Source organism: Carettochelys insculpta, chromosome 3 (assembly GCF_033958435.1).
Source record: "Carettochelys insculpta isolate YL-2023 chromosome 3, ASM3395843v1, whole genome shotgun sequence".
Lineage (NCBI taxonomy): Eukaryota > Metazoa > Chordata > Testudines > Carettochelyidae > Carettochelys > Carettochelys insculpta.
Genome location: NC_134139.1, coordinates 124900456 through 124921568, shown reverse-complemented (window position 1 = coordinate 124921568; position 21113 = coordinate 124900456). Strand labels below are relative to the sequence as shown.

General features: G+C 41.9%; 1 protein-coding gene across 1 annotated transcript in view; it reads left to right on the top strand.

Annotated features, from left to right (window-relative positions):
• Positions 1-21113, top strand: part of FIG4 (FIG4 phosphoinositide 5-phosphatase) — a 118575-nt gene that overhangs the window by 25020 nt on the left and 72442 nt on the right. The window contains exons 5-10 of the mRNA XM_074990763.1: positions 1418-1468; positions 2952-3100; positions 10310-10438; positions 11774-11874; positions 14315-14477; positions 15312-15409. Coding sequence (XP_074846864.1) covers positions 1418-1468; positions 2952-3100; positions 10310-10438; positions 11774-11874; positions 14315-14477; positions 15312-15409 — 691 coding nt within the window. The remainder of the gene's footprint in view (positions 1-1417; positions 1469-2951; positions 3101-10309; positions 10439-11773; positions 11875-14314; positions 14478-15311; positions 15410-21113) is intronic.

Below are 21113 nucleotides of genomic sequence, written 5' to 3'. Positions count from 1 at the left end.
CATTTTCACTCTGTCAAAACGGTGGCAATGGGTGGGGAGAAGTTTCATTGGCAACATGCAGTCAGACCCATCTGAAGCATTGCATTAAGAATTAGAGTTAGGGTTGAGGCAGAGGGAGTACTATGCACTTAGAAAGGTTCAGTAAAACTATCTTTCAGAAACTGAGCATGTCTTCTGGTGAGTATTCCCATTCCATGAGTTTTCATGGAGGAAGGAATGTGGCAGTCTGAAATTAGTAATCCTGAATAATGTGTGAATATATCTCAGTTTTCTGTTTTGACAGGAGTAGAAATAACTTATGTTTTACTATCCCAATCAAATAATATAGCATTTTCAGTCTTGTACAATGTGTGAATTAACTAAAGGTCACACACATCATCATAAACTAACTGCAGGCAATAGATCAAACTAATGGTAGTCATTAAGTAAGTTTCCACATTAGAACGCTTTATAATTGTATAGAAATAATATACATCAGTACTGCTTGTTAGAAACTAAAAGGGGTACATGACTATGGGGCAGTGTCTAGATTGTCAAGAACTGTTGGCAAAAGATACACAAATTGTGTACCAAGTTTGCATGTTTCTTGTAGACAGTTCTATCAGGAGAAGCTTTCCCGACATTTGGACTGTCTGTATGGGGCCAAATGTCAGGCAAATCCCTTCTGCCAGGATACCCCTTCTTCCTTGTGGAAGACAGGGATTTTGGCAGAATGCTCCAAATGTGGCAGACTTCTGCCGAGAGACCACTGGTCTCCCTGCAGAAACCTGCAGTCTAGACGTAGCATGACATACATTATTAAACTTTGCCATGTTATCTAAACCATGATATAGATGTATGTGGTATTTGCCTTGATGGGAATAGTTAATTTTAAGTTTTCTAAAGTGATATGACTGTCCTTGAGACCTAGAGAATTTTAGGTGAATCACAGGTTGCAACAGAGGAAAGGTCGGTTTCTTTGCTTGGGAGAAAGAACTCGAAGGATTTAGTGCTTTCCTCTTCATCAATTGGAGTTTCAGTTTTGTTTGGCTAAACATGGCAGCATTTGGCCAATAGTGTGTGTAAAGAGATGATCAAATTACAACAGAGACAGATCCACAGTGGTCCAAAATAACAGTAAAAACACCTCTGAGACATGTTTCAAACAATGAATAAGTATATGCTAGAACAATACAAGATTTATTCCAGCCAGATTTTTCCAGAGTTTCGGCAGAAATTCAGTGACGCGTAAAACACTGCCAAAATACAAAAGTGTAGTAATAAATACCGGGGAACATCTGATGACAATTAATAGACTTTCGCATATCTTGATCATGGTGATTCTGAAACTGATTATTCACTGTCTCATTTTGTGCATGTTGAAAAGAAGTTGCTATTTCAGAATATTTTTTTCTTTATCTGTATTATTCTGTTTTAGATATCTACGAATATTTCAAAATGTGGACCTGTCTAGCAATTTTTATTTTAGGTAAGTATTTAACAACAGATACTGATTAGTATAATATTATTTTAGCAGAAATCTTAAAATCTTGGCTTTTATTTTGTGGTTTAATACAGCTTTGTGTAGTTGGATTTCAAGTTTTATCTAGCCTTGTCTTGAAATCCAATGGCTGTTATGTTAAAGGAGACCTGCCCTTGATGGTATGGCCATCAAGGTATGGAAAGAGGTTGACCACATGCCACTGGAGGTCAGCTGCCACTGGTCCCATGCATTTGGTGAACACCTAAGTATAGGCCAACAGTGAGGGGGTGAACTGGAAATGGTATCCTCACGCAATGAAATGGAGGAAACATTATGTCTTGGCAATATGAACACATGGAAATAGACGTCCTTCTAGTTGAGAGCAGGAACAAGACTCCTGGATCCAGGAAAGGGATAATGGAGGTCAGGGAAACAGTGCAGAACTTCTTGTGAGACTTGTTGAGGTAATGCAGGTCCTAGATGGGTCTAACCTTTGGGATCAGGAAGTAGTGGAAATAGAATCCTCTTCCTTACACATGCTGGGGAATGTCCTCCACCACTCTCAGGCCCAATGAGCAAAGAGTGACCATGGTATCCTTCATCCCAGGCAATCTGGTATCTGTCTGTTTTGGAGAAAATATCCACTCCATCAAAAGGAAGGTCTCAGATTGTTTTCTGCATGACCTCAGAGAAGCCAGCCATCCGGAGCCACCCTTTTCATTTGACTTCGTTAAGGGTAACCTTGAACTGCTGGGTTCTGGATACAGTACATTGAAGCTGTATCCTACAGTTCACAACCTCTCCTTCCTCTTAGCATCCCCTTCCCTTTCTCTCTCCAGGGCCCCTTCTCATAAACACCCCCTCACTGAGAAGGTCAAAAAGGGTGGCTCATGTCCAGGCTGAGTGGCTATAGTCATTCTTTGTTACTGAGATCTTCAGTCTCCTTTTAAATTTTGTTGTTTGTTAATGTTTCAGCCATTGTGTTATAAATTACTCATAAGCTTGTAGCATGGTGTTTACAGTACCCCCTGTGCAAGCTGCCATTATGTAATTAAAGTATGCTTGTCTAGTTTGCTGTTTTATGCAAAATAGACTACACTGTATTAAATAGGCCATGTCTATGTAGCATTCCCCTTTTGTAGGAGGAATGCAAATGAGGGAGATCAAAAATGCAAATAAAGTGCTGATTTTCAAAAATATGAGGAATAAGGCTTCTTTCAAAATACAGGGTTTTTTCCCAAAGGAACCCCGTTTACATGGCTGTTTTTATATTCGGGAAAAATCTCTTCCAGAAATGCAATAGCATGAGATTATACAAATGAAGTGCGAGATTTGTAAATCAGTACTTCATTTACATTTTTGATCTCCTTCATTTGAATACTTCTCCTGAAAGGGGAATGCTATGTAGACACTGCCATAGAGAGCAAGGCTTTTCAGTGATAGTCCGTGCTCCCATAAAATTTTTACTAAATTTTAATCTTGGTTTTAGCTACAGCTATGATCTGTCACACTCTCTTCAATATAATCTTACCATTCTGAGAATGCCACTTGAAATATTAAAAACTGAAACAACTCAAAATCGACAGGAGAGCTTTGATATCTTTGAAGATGAGGGACTTACAACACAAGGTGGAAGTGGTAAGTGTATTTTAGACATACCAAATTTCTTACAAATGCAGTTAGAACTCTTTTTCACTTCCGTTTGCAGAAACATACAGCTTTTTTTAATTGATCAATGCAGTCTCATAACAGTCCTCAGTTAATAAAAGCTTACATAAAGTGCCAATTACAGATAGTTGAAGATGAGCAACGTAATTTCTTGATGATTAATCATTCATTTATTTTGGTAATTTACATAGTAGTTCAGGGAGATAATTGAGAATGCTGACATTTTTGAGCAATTGATTATTCAGCTCATAGGGATGAATTGAAAGTGATCAATTTTCAGTGAACTGTAACAAGTGCTAATAGATTTTGTCTTGTTTAATTTTGGTAAATATCAATGACAAAGAAATTGTGATCATATACCTACCACGTTAAACCACTAAGCTTGACCAGGGATTTTGAACAAATTACCAATTAATTTGAACTACAACCGAAGTCTTCCATTTTGAACCTGAAAAATACTGCAGAACTAAAGGGATAGTAATTAAAAAGTTAATGTTTTCTTGTCTGATTTCTCGTCTTCCTGCACAGTCCCTCTCTTTCACTCCTCCCACACACAGAAACACTTGAAAGTTGTTTTTAAATGTTACTTTGTTTCTTTTTTCTGCTGATGCTTCATATTAATCAATTTAGCATAGAATTCAACAAAGTTGGATTTTTTTCTGCATTTATTTATTGTTGCAGAAATGTGCAAGACTATTACTGAACATACTTTTAACTTTGGTGCTTTCCCATTTTTCTGGAAAAAGTATGTTTTTCAAAGTTAAAGGTGTGTATAGATCTATATCTATTTATATGATATAGATCTATACACACCTTTAACTTTTTGAAAAACATTATACATATACATATGAGAAGATTTACCTGGCATTATTTGGGTCTTTAACTCAATTCATTTTTGTTTTTTTGGAAAATAAAATAAAAATGTACAGGATTCATTATATCATTGCTCTGGGTTAGGGCTGGGTTGAGGGGTTCAGTATGCAGTCTGTCCTGGGAAAAAGGACTACACCAGCCCCCTCTCACCACAGCAGCTTGGAGTCAAGCGCTCATCTTTGGCCATTGCAGCCTTCAGGAGGCACAGCCAAGGGAGGGATGCATGCCCCCAGATGGGGCTGATCTAGCCAGGTTCATCTCCCCCCTGCGCTCCCCAGCCAGAGTACTGAATGGATAACTGTGCCCTTCCCCTTCTTCAGGAACTAATAAAATGTTCCTGTTTGAAGTGGTGGGTGGGTTGGGGGGAAGATGGGAGCTTCAGGGCTCCTGCGGGAGTGGCAGCCTTGGGATTGAGGCATTCCTGTGTTGGGGTGTGCAGGGCGGGTGTGCCCTCAACCAGCTTCTTTTACCTGCATGGTGATTGTCTCTTTTCCATATACTTTCATGAGAGGCTCAAATATATACTGGATAGTTGTCCCTTTTTCCACCCTGCCTCCTGCAGGTCCAGTGGGATTGTGGTTGTTCCGGTCCCCATCTCTGGCCCTTACTGCCCCTCTGTGGTCATTAGACATTATGATTGTCCTTGCTTTCCATCCTATATCCCCTACTGCCACCATGTGGTCATAATGTAGCAGAGCCCTCCCTTTCTGTTTCATGAGAAGCAATCTCATTCCAGTCACATCTCATTTTCCTGGTATAACCAAACCCTTACCTGATAAGAGGAAGCTGTGTACAAAATTTGGTGGTCCGAACTCTAAGGCTGCATCTAGATTCAGTCCTGCCACCAGCAGCATGATGCAAATGAGACTGCTTATTTACATAGTCTCATGTGATCGCTATTCCAGCAGAGGCTTCTGTTGCCACAAAACAAGCCAGGTAAATGGGGTTCTGTCAACCAAAACTCCCTTGTTGACAGACCCTTATCCCTCATTTTTGTCAAGGATCGGGGGAGTTTGGTCAACAGAACCCTGTCTACCCGGCTTGTTTTGTGGCAATAGAAGCCTCTACTGGGACAGCAGTCACACGACAGTATGCAAATGAGGTATGTGATTTGTCAGTTAGCACCTCATTTGCATAGTTGAGTGCCCTCATTTGCATGACCCTGCTAGCTATGCCACTCACAGAATCACATGGCTGGAAGGGACCTCAGGAGGTCATCTAGTCCAGCCCTCTGCTTCAAGCAGGATCAACCCCCACTAAGTCATCCCAGCCAGGACCTTGTCCAGCCGGGACTTAAAAACCTCAAGGGATGGAGAATCCACCACCTCTCTAGGCAACGCGTTCCAATGCTTCACCACCAGCCTGGTGAAGTAGTTTTTCCTAATATCTAACCTACACCTCTCCCTCTTCAACTTCAGACCATTACTCCTTGTTCTGCCATCTGACACCACTGAAAACAGTTTCTGACCCTCCTTTTTAGAGCTCCCCTTCAGGAAGTTGAAGGCTGCTACTAAATCACCTCTAAGTCGTCTCTTCTGAAAACTAAACAAGCCCAAATCCCTCAGCCTGTCCTCAGAAGTCTTGTGCTCCAGACCCTTAATCATTTTTGTTGCCCTCCGCTGAACCTGCTCCAGCAAATCCCCATCCTTTTTATACTGAGGGGCCCAAAACTGGACACAATATTCTAGATGTGGCCTCACCAGTGCCGAATGAAGAGGAATAACTACTTCTCTAATCTGCTGGAAATGCTCCTCCTAATGCACCCTAGTATGCCGTTAGCCTTCTTGGCTACGAGGGTACACTGTTTACTCATATCCAGCCTTTCATCCACCATAACCCCTAGGTCCCTTTCCATCGTACTGCTGCTGAGCCAGTCGGTCCCCAGCCTGTAATAATGCTTGGGAGTCTTCTGCCCCATATGCAGGACTCTACACTTCTCCTTACTGAACTGCATCAGATTTCTTTTGGCCCAGTCCTCCAATTTATCCAGGTCCCTCTGGATTCTCTCTCTACCCTCTGTGGCAGACCCCTACCTGGAAGCTTCAGGAACCTTCTGGAAGGATGGTATACTGGATGGTGGGCCAATGCCTTTTTGTTCCCTGACTAGGCCCAAGCCCTCATTGGTCAGCTGAGGCCCTGCGTCCCCTATAAAAGCCTCCCCATGTGGTAGCAGGGGGGAAGGTTTTGGAAGGCGCACTGGGGGAGCAGAGCGAGAGGCAGAGCAGAACAGAGTGAGTGAATGAGTGAGCGAGTGAGAAGGTACCACAGGGAAGCGGTGGGTGAAGTGGCCCAGAGTGAGGTTGCTACTTTGGGGCATGGGTGAAGGCCCTGCCAGTTGCCTCTTGTCCTCGTAGGGACCCTGGGCTGGAGTCCAGGGTAGAGGGCGGGTCTGGACTCCCTCCACCCTTCCCCAGAGGGATTACTCCACTGGAGCAGGCGTGGGCCTGCAAGGCGACTGGCTTTATCCTCCCCACTCTGGACTTGCCTGTGATGAGGATGGCTCACTAAGCGGAGACTCCTGCCTTTGGAAAAGCCTGGGCAGATAAGGGGTCTCCGTGAGTCTCTGAGGCAGAACAGAGAACCGCCAGGAAGCACAGGGACCCACAGGGCCTGACAAGGGACTTTGTCACACCTCCAATGAATCTACCTTTCCCCCTAGTTTTGTGTCATCTGCAAACTTGCTGAGGGTGCAATCCAGTCCCTCATCCAGGTCATTAATAAAGATGTTGAATAACACCGGCCCCAGAACGGAGCCTTGCGGCACTCCACTTGAAACAGACCGCCATCCAGATATTGAGCCATTGACCACTACCCGTTGGGCCTGACCATCAAGCCAGCTTTCTATCCATCTTATACTCCAAGGATCCAATCCATATTTCCTTAACTTATAGACAAGAATGTTGTGGGAGACCTTATCAAAAGCCTTCCTGAAGTCAAGGTATATCACATGCACTGACTTCCCCACATCCACAGAGCTTGTTACCTCGTCATAGAAGCTAGTTGGTTTGGTCAGGCAGGACTTGCCCCGGTGAATCCATACTGGCTACTTTGATCACGTTCCCCTCTTCCAAGTGCTCCAAAACTGATTCCTTGAGGATTCCCTTCATTATTTTCCCATGGATTGAGGTAAGGCTGATGGGTCTATAGTTCCCTGGATTGTCATTCTTTCCTTTTTTAAAGATGGGCACTACGTTTGCCTTCTTCCAGTCATCCGGTATCTCCCCCGATCTCCAAGAGTCTTTAAGGATAATGGCCAAAGGTTCAGCAATGACCTCTGCCAATTCCCTCAGTAACCTGGGATGCATTGAATCCAGACACACATGGACTTGTGCACATCTAGTTTTTCTAGGTAGCTGAGAACTTGTTCCTTCCCCACAGATGGCTGCCCTCCACCTTCCCATACTGGATTGTCTAGGACCGTCATGGGGAAGTTGACTTTGTCCGTGAAGACTGAGGCAAAAAAAGCATTGAGTACTTCAGCTTTTCCTGCATCATCTGTCACTAGGTTACCTCCCTCTTCCAGTAATGGCCCCACACTTTCTCTGATAACCTGTTTATTGTTCACATGCCTGTAGAAACCGTTCTTGTTACTCTTCACATCCCTTGCCAGCTGCAGTTCCAATTGTGCTTTCGCTTTCCTGATGACTGCCCGGCATTCTCCAGCTGTATGTTTATACTCCTCCTTAGTCAACTGTCCATGTTTCCATTTCTTGTATGCATCCTTTTTGAATTTAAGCTGATTAAGGATTTCCCTGTTAAGCTAAGCTGGTTGCCCACCATGTTTGCATTTCTTACTATGCAGCGGGATTGGTTGTTCCTGTGCCTTCAGTAAGACTTTAAAATAATGCCAGTTCTCTTGAACTCTTTTCCCCTTCATCTTCATTTCCCAAGGGATCCTGCTCATCTGTTCTCTCAGGGAGTCAAAGTCTGATGTTCTGAAATTAAGGGTCTGTATGTTACTGCTCACCTTTACTTTTGTCGAGATCATGAAATCTATGATCTCATGGTTGCTGCAGCCCAGGTTCCCCCCCACTTCTATTTCTTCTACTAGTTCTTCCCTGTTTGTGAGCAGCAGGTCAAGTTGCACAAGGCCCCTGGTCGGTTCCTTCAGCACTTGTACCAAGAAGTTATCCCCTGCATTCTCCAAAAACTTCCTGGATTGTCTGTGTGCTGATGTATTGGTCTCCCAACAAATGTCCGGATGATTAAAGTCTCCCATAAGAACCAGTGCCTGTGATTTGGAAGCTCCACTTAGCGGCCTGAAGAAAGCCTCATCTATCTCATCTCCCTGATCTGGCGGTCTATAACAGACACCACCTATAACATCACCTCTGTTACTTCCACCTCTAAGCTTAACCCAGAGACACTCAACTGGATTTTCTCCTTCCTCATACTGGAGCTCTGAGCAATCATACTGCTCCCTCACATAGAGCGCAACTCCTCCTCCTTTTCTCCCATCTGTCCTTCCTAAAGAATTTATAACCTTCCATGACCGTGCTCCCATTATGCGAATTGTCTCACCAAGTCTCCATTATTCCAACCACCTCATATTTGTTTGACTGTGCCAGGGCCTCTAATTCTTCCTCTTTGTTCCCTAGACTTCTGGCATTAGTGTACAAGCATCTGGCTTCTGGCATTAGTGTACGTAGCCATAATGTTTAAACTCAAGTGCTACGGTTACGCTAGCAAGCTTTGCTGGCAAAACTCGTTTTGTCATCAAAACTCATGGTCTGTGTGCACATAAAATGGGACTTGTCAACAGTATCTGTTCGAAACTCAGCATTTTTGCCAGCAGTGGTATGCCTCAGGCTTCTCAACAGACAGGGCATCCACAATGGGCAGCCCTGTTTGCTGTGCTTCCAGGTGCCTGTTTTTTCAAGAGAGCAGCCGGATAGTCAATAGAGCTGAGTGGTCTCGTGATTGGCTTTTGTGTGTGGCCACACTTGGTCAACAGAAGTTTTGTCGGGAAAACTCTCAAGTGACTTCTGTTGACAGAGTGCTGTAGTGTAACCGTAGCCAAGGAATTCAATCTACTTAGCATAACAAAGAGACGTTTAAGAGGTAACTAGATCAATTTGTATGTACCATCATGGGGAACAAATATTTAATAATCTTTTCAATCTAGCAGAGAAACATAGAGCACAATGTAATGTCTGGAAGTTGAAACTAGGTAAATTGAATGGAAGTAAGATGTAAATTTGTAACGGTGAGTAATTAGCCATTGGAAAAGTGTTCCAAGGGTCATGGTGGATTCTTCGTCCCTGGTGATTTTTACATCGACTGCATGTTTTTCCTAAAAATTATGCTCTGGGAATTATTTTGCATTATATGGGTCACAGTGATCCCTTCTGGACTTGGAATCTGACTTTGATTGTGAGAAATTCCAAAATAAAAACATGACACAAAAGAGTTTGATTCAGAAGCCTTTTGTATTTCAGACATACATCCTATGTTAACCTATGAAATCTTATGTTAGAAAAAGGTTAGCTAAGTAGGCCCCAATTCATAAAAGCACATGCTGAAGATTTCTTCAACTACTTTCCCTTCAACTACTATCCCATCTCCAACTTCCTGTTCCTGAGCAACGTAATTAAGAAAATGGTAACCATCAAGTTCAGGAAACTTGTGACATCAGTCAACATCCTATCATGTTCAGACCGGGGAGTATCACAGACACTGTGCTAGTTGTACTAAATGACACCTGGTTTGTGTCCAGGTGATCCGGTGAGATTTCCATGCTAATAATGCTGGACTACTCTGCCATTGTTTGTGGAGGACCACGAAGTACTACTAACTAGCCTACATGACTCAACAGGAATAGATGGGTGATCATTAAAGTACTCTTTAGTGAAACTCAACATTAAGAGATGACTGCTCTTCCTCTATTGATTCCCTACAGGTTGGAGGTTACATAGAGGTGCAGGGTATCCCATACGTGCAGCACATAGATGAAACTTGTGGGAGAGATCAGATGACATAAGCTTTTCTGCCAAAATGTGCTGATGACATTCATGGATGTATCTTATGCTCAGTTGATGCAGCCACAATCTAACTAAAATGTCAGAATGCTATTGATTTTTTTTAAGGTGGAAAGCATTATTCATATACTACATTGATTAGGTTAGATACTTAGAGCCATCCCTGTTCAGCATAGTCCTGAAGCTAATAATTAACTGGTGTTCTAAACTGAGGACAAGAATAATCAAATTAAAATCCTCAATCAGTGTGTGTGTTAAATAAAATTACTGTAATTGTTCAATGGTCTGCTCTTTCTTATATTGGTGCATTTTCACTTTAACTTTTTAGGTGTGTTTGGGATTTGCAGTGAACCATATAAAAAGTATGTGTGGAATGGTCAGTTATTGGACATAGTCAAAAACACTGTTCATCATGACTGGCTGTTATATATTATTCATGGATTCTGTGGACAGTCCAGTATCCTTTGCACTAGAAGAGATCACATATTGATTTACTGAATTTAAAAGTTTGTGTGTGAGACAGCAGTCTCCAGGACAAAAGATTAATTACTGTATGTGTTATTCTTAAACTCTGTTTAAAAGGATTTTCACATGTATTATGACAGTCATTTTATTACTTCTACATTATTTTGCCAGATGCTAAAAACACAGGATCTTTAAAAGATATATAAATGGAAAGATGGTGTCTTTAGCATAGCTATAAAAGGTTGGGGGTGGGGAAGATTTTTAACCCAAGCACACGTTTTTACATTAAATCACTGTATTATTTCTATGGAGAATATAAGGTTCCAGTCTTGTAATCACTTCCATGCAGGCAATGTGCTGTGCCAGTGTGGAGCTAATTGCAGATTTGAGTTCTAGTGTAGCAACTTAATGAACTCCTTTGGGGCCAGATGGTATTTATCAGGGAGTTCTGAAGGAAATAATAAATACTTTGGTAGAGCTTAATTATTGACACAGAGGTACACTGACTGATATTGTTAAAACATAGGAATTATTATTGCTTTAGGATTAGATTTTCAAATCACGTAACCCTAACACAGCTTAAGTCAGCGAAGAAACTCTTACTGATTTCAGTGGGACAAGAGTTAAATAGACTGTTAAATTCCATTCTAAGGTTTCTTTCTTAATAAATATTTTCTGCAACTAATCTTAACTTTATACATAAATGATTATCATAAATTTATACATATATAATTTAAAAGTATGCTTTCATCTTTGTAATAAATAAGTGTCTAACATATTATAGAGACTTATTTTAATCCGTCTTTACCATACACGTGCATTTGTGGGAGGGGAGAAATAGAAAGGGAAATATTACTATGGAGTCACAATTTAGGTATAATCTTTTTGGACCTACCTGAGGTAGTTATGAAGATTAGTTGACTTTTTTATAAAGAGCTGTGAAAAATGGAAAGCATTATACAAATGATTGAATGAAAAGGGAATTAATGTCTCTTACTCATTAAAGAATTCTGAAAGAGTGAAAAGGAATCCTGTTCATGTTTACGGTTACATGGCTTAAAAAATTATATTAAAATAGGAACAGAGATGGAGCTGTGCTGGTCTATATAGTATCAAAACAAAAAGCAGTCAAGTAGCACTAGTCTTTAAAGTGCTACTTGACTGCTTTTTGTTTTGATATTAAAATAGGGTTTTCATTCAGAAAAAGGCTACTGAAGTAAATTTTCATTTGAGTATATTTTGTTTAATATTTACAAGAACTAAAACAAATGAAAGGATAATAGCTTTGGGAATTATAAAGTTTGTAAACCTTAACCTTACTTCCAAGAATTGTTAATCTATGGTCGTCCAGTGTATGTCACTCTAATAGCTAGAAGATCAAGCAAATTTGCTGGGACACGTTTTCTAAAGAGAGGAGCAAACTCTGAGGTAAAGTAGGTCTCTGATAACTTTCATTTTATGCTGCATTGAATGAAGGTCTTACCACACTTAAGCTACGTCTGCACGTGAAGCCTACATCGAAATAGGCTATTTCGATGAATAACGTCTACACGTCCTCCAGGGCTGGCAACGTCGATGTTCAACATCGATGTTGCGCAGCACCACATCGAAATAGGCGCTGCGAGGGAACGTCTACACGCCAGAGTAGCACACATCGAAATAAGGGTGCCAGGCACAGCTGCAGCCAGGGTCACAGGGCGGACTCAACAGCAAGCCGCTCCCTTAAAGGGCCCCTCCTAGACACAGTTGCACTAAACAACACAAGACCCACAGAGCCGACAACTGGTTGCCGACCCTGTGCATGCAGCATGGATCCCCAGCTGCAGCAGCAGCAGCCAGAAGCCCTGGGCTAAGGGCTGCTGCACACGGTGACCATAGAGCCCCGCAGGGGCTGGAGAAAGAGCATCTCTCAACCCCTCAGCTGATGGCCACCATGGCAGACCCCGCTATTTCAATGTTGCGGGATGCGGATCGTCTACACGTGCCCTACTTCGACGTTCAACTTCGAAGTAGGGCGCTATTCCCATCCCCTGATGGGGTTAGCGGCTTCGACATCTCACTGCCTAACGTCGATGTTAACATCAAAATAGCGCCCAACACGTGTAGCCGTGACAGGTGCTATTTCGAAGTTAGTGCCGCTACTTCGAAGTAGCGTGCACGTGTAGACACGGCTTTAAAGAGCAAGGTTATATCCTTAAGCCTTCTGAAATGCATTTAAGGTTTTGGTGGATTATTCTTCATTTTACACTTATAACATCCATAGTGAAAATGTCAAGGCAGAAAACTTGAATTTTACTATTTTATGATCATTGCAGTGAATATAAGAAAGGAAATCCAAGATGAGAATTTTTTTTGTTTATATTACTTCAGTAAATATAGTGAGGCATTTTACCTGTAAGATGGACAAGAAAATTCTGATGAGTTGGAAAGTATAAGAGCAGCAAATGGTATTTAGTTTGCTGCAGCGAATTCATGCTGTAGTTATTAATAATTTATTATTACAGATATGTTGAATTTTTATTACTAATAGAAGTTTTATGTGTATGCTGGTGCATATTTTCTTTGCACTGCATGTAAATCCTGTCCAGTGTAAATTGCATTGTTGAAATCCAGCTGACAGAGAAATAGTTTGATATACAACCTATATATAGAATGCTTTCGCCGACGCGCACAGGCAGAAATTGTGGAGAGACAGCATCGTTTGCCTCACAGCCTCTGTCGTGCGGAACGCAATGCCATCCACAGCCTCAGAAACAACCCTGACATTATAATCAAAGAGGCAGATAAAGGAGGAGCTACTGTCATCATGAACAGGTCTGACTACCAGAAGGAGGCTTCCAGACAACTCTCCAATACCAAATTTTACAGGCTACTTTCCTCAGATCCCACCAAGGAATACACTAAGAAACACCACCATCTGCTGAGGACACTCCCTACACAAGCACAAGAACAGATTTATACCAACACACCTCTAGAGCCCCGACCGGGGCTATTCTACTTACTACCCAAGATCCACAAACCTGGAAATCCTGGACGCCCCATCATCTCGGGCATTGGCACTCTCACTGAAGGACTGTCTAGTTATGTGGACTCTCTCCTCAGACCCTATGCCACCAGCACTCCCAGCTACATCCGAGACACCACTGACTTCCTGAGAAAACTGCAAGACATTGATGACCTACCAGAAAACACTATCCTAGCCACCATGGATGTAGAGGCCCTCTATACCAACATCCCACACAAAGATGGAATAAATGCTGTCCGGAACAGTATCCCTGATGATGCTTCAGCACATCTGATGGCTGAGTTCTGTAACTTTTATCCTCACACACAACTATTTCAGATTTGGTGACGATACATACCTTCAAATCAGCAGCACAGCTATGGGTACCTGCATGGCCCCTCAATATGCCAATATTTTCATGGTTGACCTGGAACCGCGCTTCCTTAGCTCTCGTCCACTAACACCCCATCTCTATTTACGCTACATTGATGACATCTTCATCATCTGGACCCATGGGAAGGAGACTCTGGAGGAATTCCACCGGGACTTCAACAAGTTTCACCCCAACATCAACCTCAGCCTGGAACAGTCCACACAGGAGATCCACCTCCTGGACACCACGGTACTAATACACGATGGCCACATCAATACCACCCTGTACTGTAAACCTACTGACCGCTACGCCTACCTTCATGCCTCCAGCTTCCATCCCATCTTCTGATTTGACATCTCCTAATTTTACATTTAATTACTCCTGTCATTCACAGTTGTTGCTGTTGTTGTTGTTGTTTCAGTCTGTATGTATATAGCTCTGAAATGTGATATGTCTGCAATATTTGTTTGGGTTTTTTTTGTTTGTTTTAGGGGGATGTTGCTAATGAAGTAGAAACTGAACAAATACTTTGTGATGCTTCGGTGATGTCATTTTCTGCAGGGAGCTATTCTTCTTACGTTCAAGTTCGAGGCTCAGTCCCTCTCTACTGGTCTCAAGATATTTCGACAATGATGCCTAAACCACCAATTACATGTATGTTTTTTTTTTTTTATATATACTTCATAGTATCCAATGGAAAGCAATGTGTTTTTCCTTTTTAAAAAAAGACAGAATTAGGTAAAGATTAATCCTGTAAAAACTCTAAAAAATGTTTGTTTCTTCACTGTGAAGCTGCAATGAAAGTTGGACCCATACTGTTTTATAAACATCCTAGTTGAAATTAGACTTACCTAATTTGGTGACCTTTAATGTTAAACTTTGTGCCCGCATTAGCCTTTTATTGCCCTTATGTGGCAGTGCTTGCAGTTTAAGACTGGAGTTTTCTTTGTACTCATGATTTTATACCCAGTTATTTATCCATTTGTCTCCTTTTGAAACATTTTGCGTGACATCTTGGCCCTGTTGAGGCCAATGGAAAAAAAATTTCCTGACCTTTAATGGGGCTATGATGTGTTTGACTTTTGACATCAGTGGGACTGCTCACATGCTCAGAGTTTAGCACGTGTGTATGTGCTTTTCTGGATCAGATTTGAGTTCGCTAGTAAATATATGTCCTGGCTCTTTATATCACTGTTCATCTTTCACAAGTGCTGCCCCACTGGGCACTTCTAAGTGAAAATTATCTCTGGATCCAGTGTACTGGGCATGTATGAAATGGAAATGGAATGTGTATAGAAGTGGAAGCGGTTACAGAACAGATAAGCAGCAGCTTCTTTCCAGCTGTCTAATTTTTGACAAACTGGGCGGGGGGAGAAAAAAAGGAAAAGTAAGCCTTTGCATTTAGGACTCAAAGGAAAGTAATCTTTCAGAACCTGGTAATATTTGTTATTATTTTTTTCCTGAATATATTTATTTAATCTGTTCTAGTGGACCAAGCAGATCCATTTGCACACGTAGCTGCTCTTCACTTCGATCAAATGCTTCAGAGGTTTGGCTCTCCCATTATCATTTTGAATCTTGTGAAGGTATGGTATTGATTACTCAGAACTGGATGTGTGACACACCATACATCAATAAGCTTATGGATAATGTAATTTTAATTATGCTGTTTGCATTTAAAGCCACATTATGGAGTCATTAAAGCCAATGGGAATTTTGTTGCTTAAATTTGGTTCTGAAAGCCGTGTTTTCCACTTAATGTAAATTTAATACTAGCTTCTAATAGAAAATGCACATTTTCCAATTTATAAATCACAAGATTCCTTGTAGGAAAGCTTGGGTGAACAAACAGGCAAAATTCCTCTTTTTCTCCTGTTTTCATGCCCATTTATTGTTAAGCCATTTTCAATGTATTATTTCCCTTCTAACGTGGGAGAGCTGGATGTAGCTCCCAATGGAACCTTTCCATGCAATTTTGAAATAGTCAGGATTACATTTTATGTTGAAACATGAGGCTCTGTTTCTTTTGTGTCTGAATGAGCTAATTCCACCCCACAATGAGCTAATATTAGCCTATGAAAGGAGGACCTTTTTCACAAACCTCTTCTCTTACCTGGCTGTACCTTTGCGCTATAACTAAATTGCTGGTATAGTTCTCCAGAAATAAAATATTCTTAATGATTATAAATGCTTTGCAATACATACTTAATCTTTTTTTTTCAGGCTATTGAGCAGCAATATGAGAGTCTTGGGTTTAAAATATGTCCAAACAGTAATACCAGTATGAAGCCTCAAGTCATACTGGAAATATGTGGCAGAACCAGGAACCAAATCTAGGTATTCTGATTTCAATCCCCAGTGCTCTAACCAAAGGGTTTCTTGTTCCTATTTCATTCTATTTACCACCAAATTATGCTGCAGTACCATCATATGACTGCAAGAAGTCTGAATTTCTGAATTAAAACTACTGTACAAGTGTGCAAAACATCATGAAAAAACACAAAATTCTCCTCTGATAGCGTATAATGCATATCTTAAGCATTTGACTTGAGTCTGAAGGATGCTGGAATGTTAAATAAAAAAAAATCACATTAACTTTCTCAACAAAGAGATAAATGTAGATATTTGTGAAGTGCAGAATGTATCAGATGATAATGATAAATAAGCCTTAAATTTAGGGATTTGTTAGACAATGACACAATATCTGTTGAGCAGTATTTGAATCCAGTATCTTCATAAGCTAGCCACTTTATTGAACAGACCAACAGACCTTGATTAACATCTGGGGGAGCCATTTTTTTCTGGGAATGAAAAACATTGCAGTTACATTTGTTTCTTACTGATTTTGAAGACGAAAGGTAAGTGATGACAATAAGGGTCTAATCATATGAAGAAAGATGTGTGTGAATAATATTACTTATATCAGTAGATGAGTACTGAGTTGTGCCTTTAAATGAAGGAGCTGAATGCAGTTAGATACAGTTATGTATATAACTTTGGACTTAACTATATCATTCAGGTTTGAATTTATAAAAGGGCATTAATATTTTTGAAAATAAATTAAAATATCTTGCAGAGGATACATTTTGAAGGATACATTTGGACATATTTTAAACCCAAGACTCTCATGTTGCTGCTCAATAGCCTGAAAAAAAAGATTAAGTATGTATTGCAAATGTATTTTGTATTGCAGTATTTTGAATAATTCAGTGAAAAAACTGCAATTATATTTGTGCAAAATATAATGAAAAAGTGAAAACTTAATGGTACATCTACACCAGGAATTAACTTTGAAGTTAACTCCGAAGTTAGGAGCTACTTCAAAGTAGCCTGCAAAGAGTCTACGCAAGTTTTCTCTTACGCTGAAGTAGGGAGCCCAACTTCAAAGTCTGTACTCCATTCTTGGGAATGGAGTAGTGCCGTACTTCGAAGTAGGGTGCGTGAAGACTCTCAACTTCAAAGTCTGTTACTTCAAAGTTGTACTTCAAAATAAGCAACTTTGAAGTTATTTTTTCAGGTAGACATGGCCAATGGGTGTTTTGCCTCTTAACAAAACAGTTCAGAGAACAAAAGGAGTAAATCATCCTAGGGCTTATCTACACTTGGCCCCAACTTCAAAGGAGGCTTGTTAATCAAGGTGACAGGACATTACTAATGAAGCACTGCAGTGAATACACAGCACTTCATTAGGCTAATTCTCCCCTGCAGCAACTTCGAAGCTTCAAACTTCGAAGTGGCAGCATGCATGTAGCTGTGGGCACTTTGAAGTGCCCGCACTACTTCATAGTCCCTTTACTTCTCAACATTTTAAGATATGTATTATATACATTGTCAGACAAAGGAGAATTTTGAAGAGTAAAGGGACTTCGAAGTAGCATGGGCACTTCCAAGTGCCCGTGGCTACACGCATGCTGGCACTTCCAAGTTTGATGCTTCAAAGTTTCTGTGAGGGAGAATTAGCCTAATGAAGCACTGCATATTCAGTGCAGCACTTCGTTAGTAATCTCCTGTCGCCCTGATTAACATACCCCCTTTGAAGTTGGGGGCAAGTTCAGCCTTAATGTTTCTGGTATTAACGTCGTAACTTCTGTGACAATGTAGACAATAGGGATAAAATATATATGTTTTCAAGAAAAACTAATAACAATAAAATGATCTAATAGACCTAATTTAACAGTACAATGCCTATGAAGAAAGGAAATGGAGAAAAGAAGTAGTTGCTGAAGCATTATGTGACTATCACTGATGTATTTTTCATTTGTTTTTATTTCCTTGAATAATACAGTACTTGATATGTGAATCATCGTATGTCATTTCAGTTTGTTCTTCATTCGGTTGCAGTATACTTACTACTGTCATAGGAGTTTTTCATTTAATTATATCTGAGTTAATATTCTCTCTTGAGCTTCTTTGTTATTGTATCGTAGTATCTTGTAGAGATATGTTAATTTTAGAAAGTGTGGCTTCTTCAAGTGGTCCCCATGGGTGCTCCATAGTAGGTGTTGGGCTCACCCCGGTGCCACAGATCGGAGATTTCCCCGCCGTATCTTATCGGATTGCACATGTGCCAATGTGCGCTGGTCCTTTGCATGCTTTTGGTCACATGTGCAAACCAGTTCACACCAGTTCCTCTCAACCGCCACTGGCTGCAGACGGGCTTCACTTCAGCTCCAACGCCTAAGAAATATAAAAACATTATTCATTACTATAGTTATTGCTATAACTAGTTATAGCTATAGTTTGTTAAAAACCGTTCTCTTAGAAACTGTTCTTAAAAATTGTTCCTGTATACAGTTTTACAAAAAAAAAAAAAAAGAAGAAGAAGAAGAAGAAGAAAGGAGGAAGGGAGAAGAGGAGGAGTAGAGAGAGGGAAGAGCAGCCACTTCTGTAGCCTGCTTATTGCTACAATAGACAGTTGCTGAATCTCATCTATTGTTTAGTAGCTGTTAAGTACCCTCATTAAAGTTACAGGTTAAGTACTTTTAACAAGAAGATGTCTCTGGTGGGATTCAAAAAATGTGAGTCGTGCTGTGAAGCTATGCCTGCCTCTGACGGCCATAGCAAATGTATTCGTTGTCTGGGCGAGACCCATGTCCCGCAGAAATGTCCTCCTTATTCTAAACTGATGGGTAGAGCAAGGAAGGACAGGGAAATGAGACTAAAAATGATTTTATTTGACGAGGCTCTTCAGCCTTAGCCGTCTGAGATACCCCAGGTGGAAGGGCCCTTGGGGCCATACAAACAGAAGGCAACCTCTTTGACATCCTCGGCTCATAAGAGGAAGAAAATATCCCATACTCAATCCTTGCCAGTACTACCTACAAGCAGGATGAGTGAGACACAGAACCGGGAAGTGCTCTCTACTAAGGGCGGTACAAAAATCAGAGAACACAAGACAGTGCCTGGGGCTCAGACTGCTAAAGAGGCAGCACTGAAGATCCCGCAGGTGCCCAAACGGCAGGCACTGAAGACTGCGGCACCGAGATTCCCAGCACCGAGAGCATCGGAACCGGGCACACCGACATGGAGCCCAACAGTGCCAGAGGCTGCTGTGGGTGCGTAACCGCAGGCCAAGGTACCAGGCATGGCACCGCTGGCACCAATGCCCACACCGAGATCTCAGGCACTGGACGTAACACCTGCATTGGCACCGACTAAGCAGTTTCATGAACCAGGAAAGGCAAGGTGTAAGACTCAGCACCGAAGTCCATCACTGGATCTTCTCATCGTGCCTCTCTCTCCCAGTTCTCGTCCTGAAATGTGCATGCCAGAACGGCCATTAACACCACCATCACCTTTTCTGAGACCACCATCTCCACTTCTACAGCCACCTTCTCCCTGGCTTAGACATCCTTCACCTGTTGCCTCACATGAGCTGTGTAGATGTCCCTACAGAGCCTCTCCACCTATGTCCATGTCGTCCAGGAGATCACACTCCTCTCGTCATTACAGATACGGACAACACTCATGTTCCAGAGCCTCATCACCAGGTCCATGACCTTGCTATTACAGTCATCCATATCACCGCGAAGACGATCGGCACCGTGGCTACTCAAGGTCAAGGGATAGATCCCCGCACCAATGTTCTTCATACAGACAGTTTTCACCCCCTTCTATGAAGGGGGGACATGTCTCTCCACTGAGGGTGGGTCCAGAGTCAATTATCAACCTACCCCTGGAATCTTTAGGGGAACGGGCACAGGAAGCGTCCAAAGAACTGATAGAGGCGTATCAGACTGATGCCTCTTCGTCCTCCCCAGACAAGGCAGTCGTCCCAGGAGATATATGTCCACCAGACGATATTAAACAATTTCAGGAACTCTTCAAAAGGGTGGCACAGTCCCAGGACATACAGGTGGTGGAGGTACAGGAGAAGCAGCATAAGCTCCTCAAGAATCTGAGACCTCCCACGTCATCAAAGATTGCCATCCCTCTAGATGAAGCCATCACAGAGGCTGCCACAAACATCTGGCAGACCCCAGCTTCCATCCTGCCTACCAATAAATGGGTGGACAAAAAGTACTTTGTCCCATCAAGGGCAATGGAGATTTTATTTAACCACCCACAACCAAACTCCCTTGTGGTGGAGTGTTCAACAGAGATGGAAGACACCGCAATACAAATCCACAGGGTCTGACAAGGACGCAAAGAAACTGGACTTATTCGGGAGGAAGCCATATTCCATCCTCCACCCTAGTGTTACGCATGGCCAACTATGCTGCACATCTATCCAATCGTAATTTCGACAACTATACAAGACTTACTTTGCTCATGGACTTTCTTCCAGGTAGAAGAAGCCTGTTTTGAAGGCAATAGCTCAGGAAGGGTACGCAGCTTTGCGTACACGTGTCCAAATTGCATTAGATGTGGCAGACACAGCAGCACGCTCTATGGCCACCGCAGTGGTGATGTGGCAAGTGTCATTGCTCCAAACATCTGAAATCCCTAAAGATCTAGAACCGAAGTCAGAGACCTTCCCTTTGATAAGGCAAAGCTGTTTGCTGAATCTACAGACTCTCTCCTCCACTCCAGCAAGGACTCAGGAACTATGCTCCAGATGCTGGCTATGTACACCCCTCTTTTATAGCAGGAAGAGATTCTACTCACACCAGTGACATTATACCTATCCATCTCAGTGCCCGCGGTACCAGCGAGGCTACGATCAAGGATGCCACCACCACCAACAACAAAGGCCACCTAGGCGACGTCCCCAGCAAGGCCGTACCTCTGCATCACAGACAGCCAGGCAGCAAGTTTCACTGCTGTGTCAAGGACTGCGACATCACAACT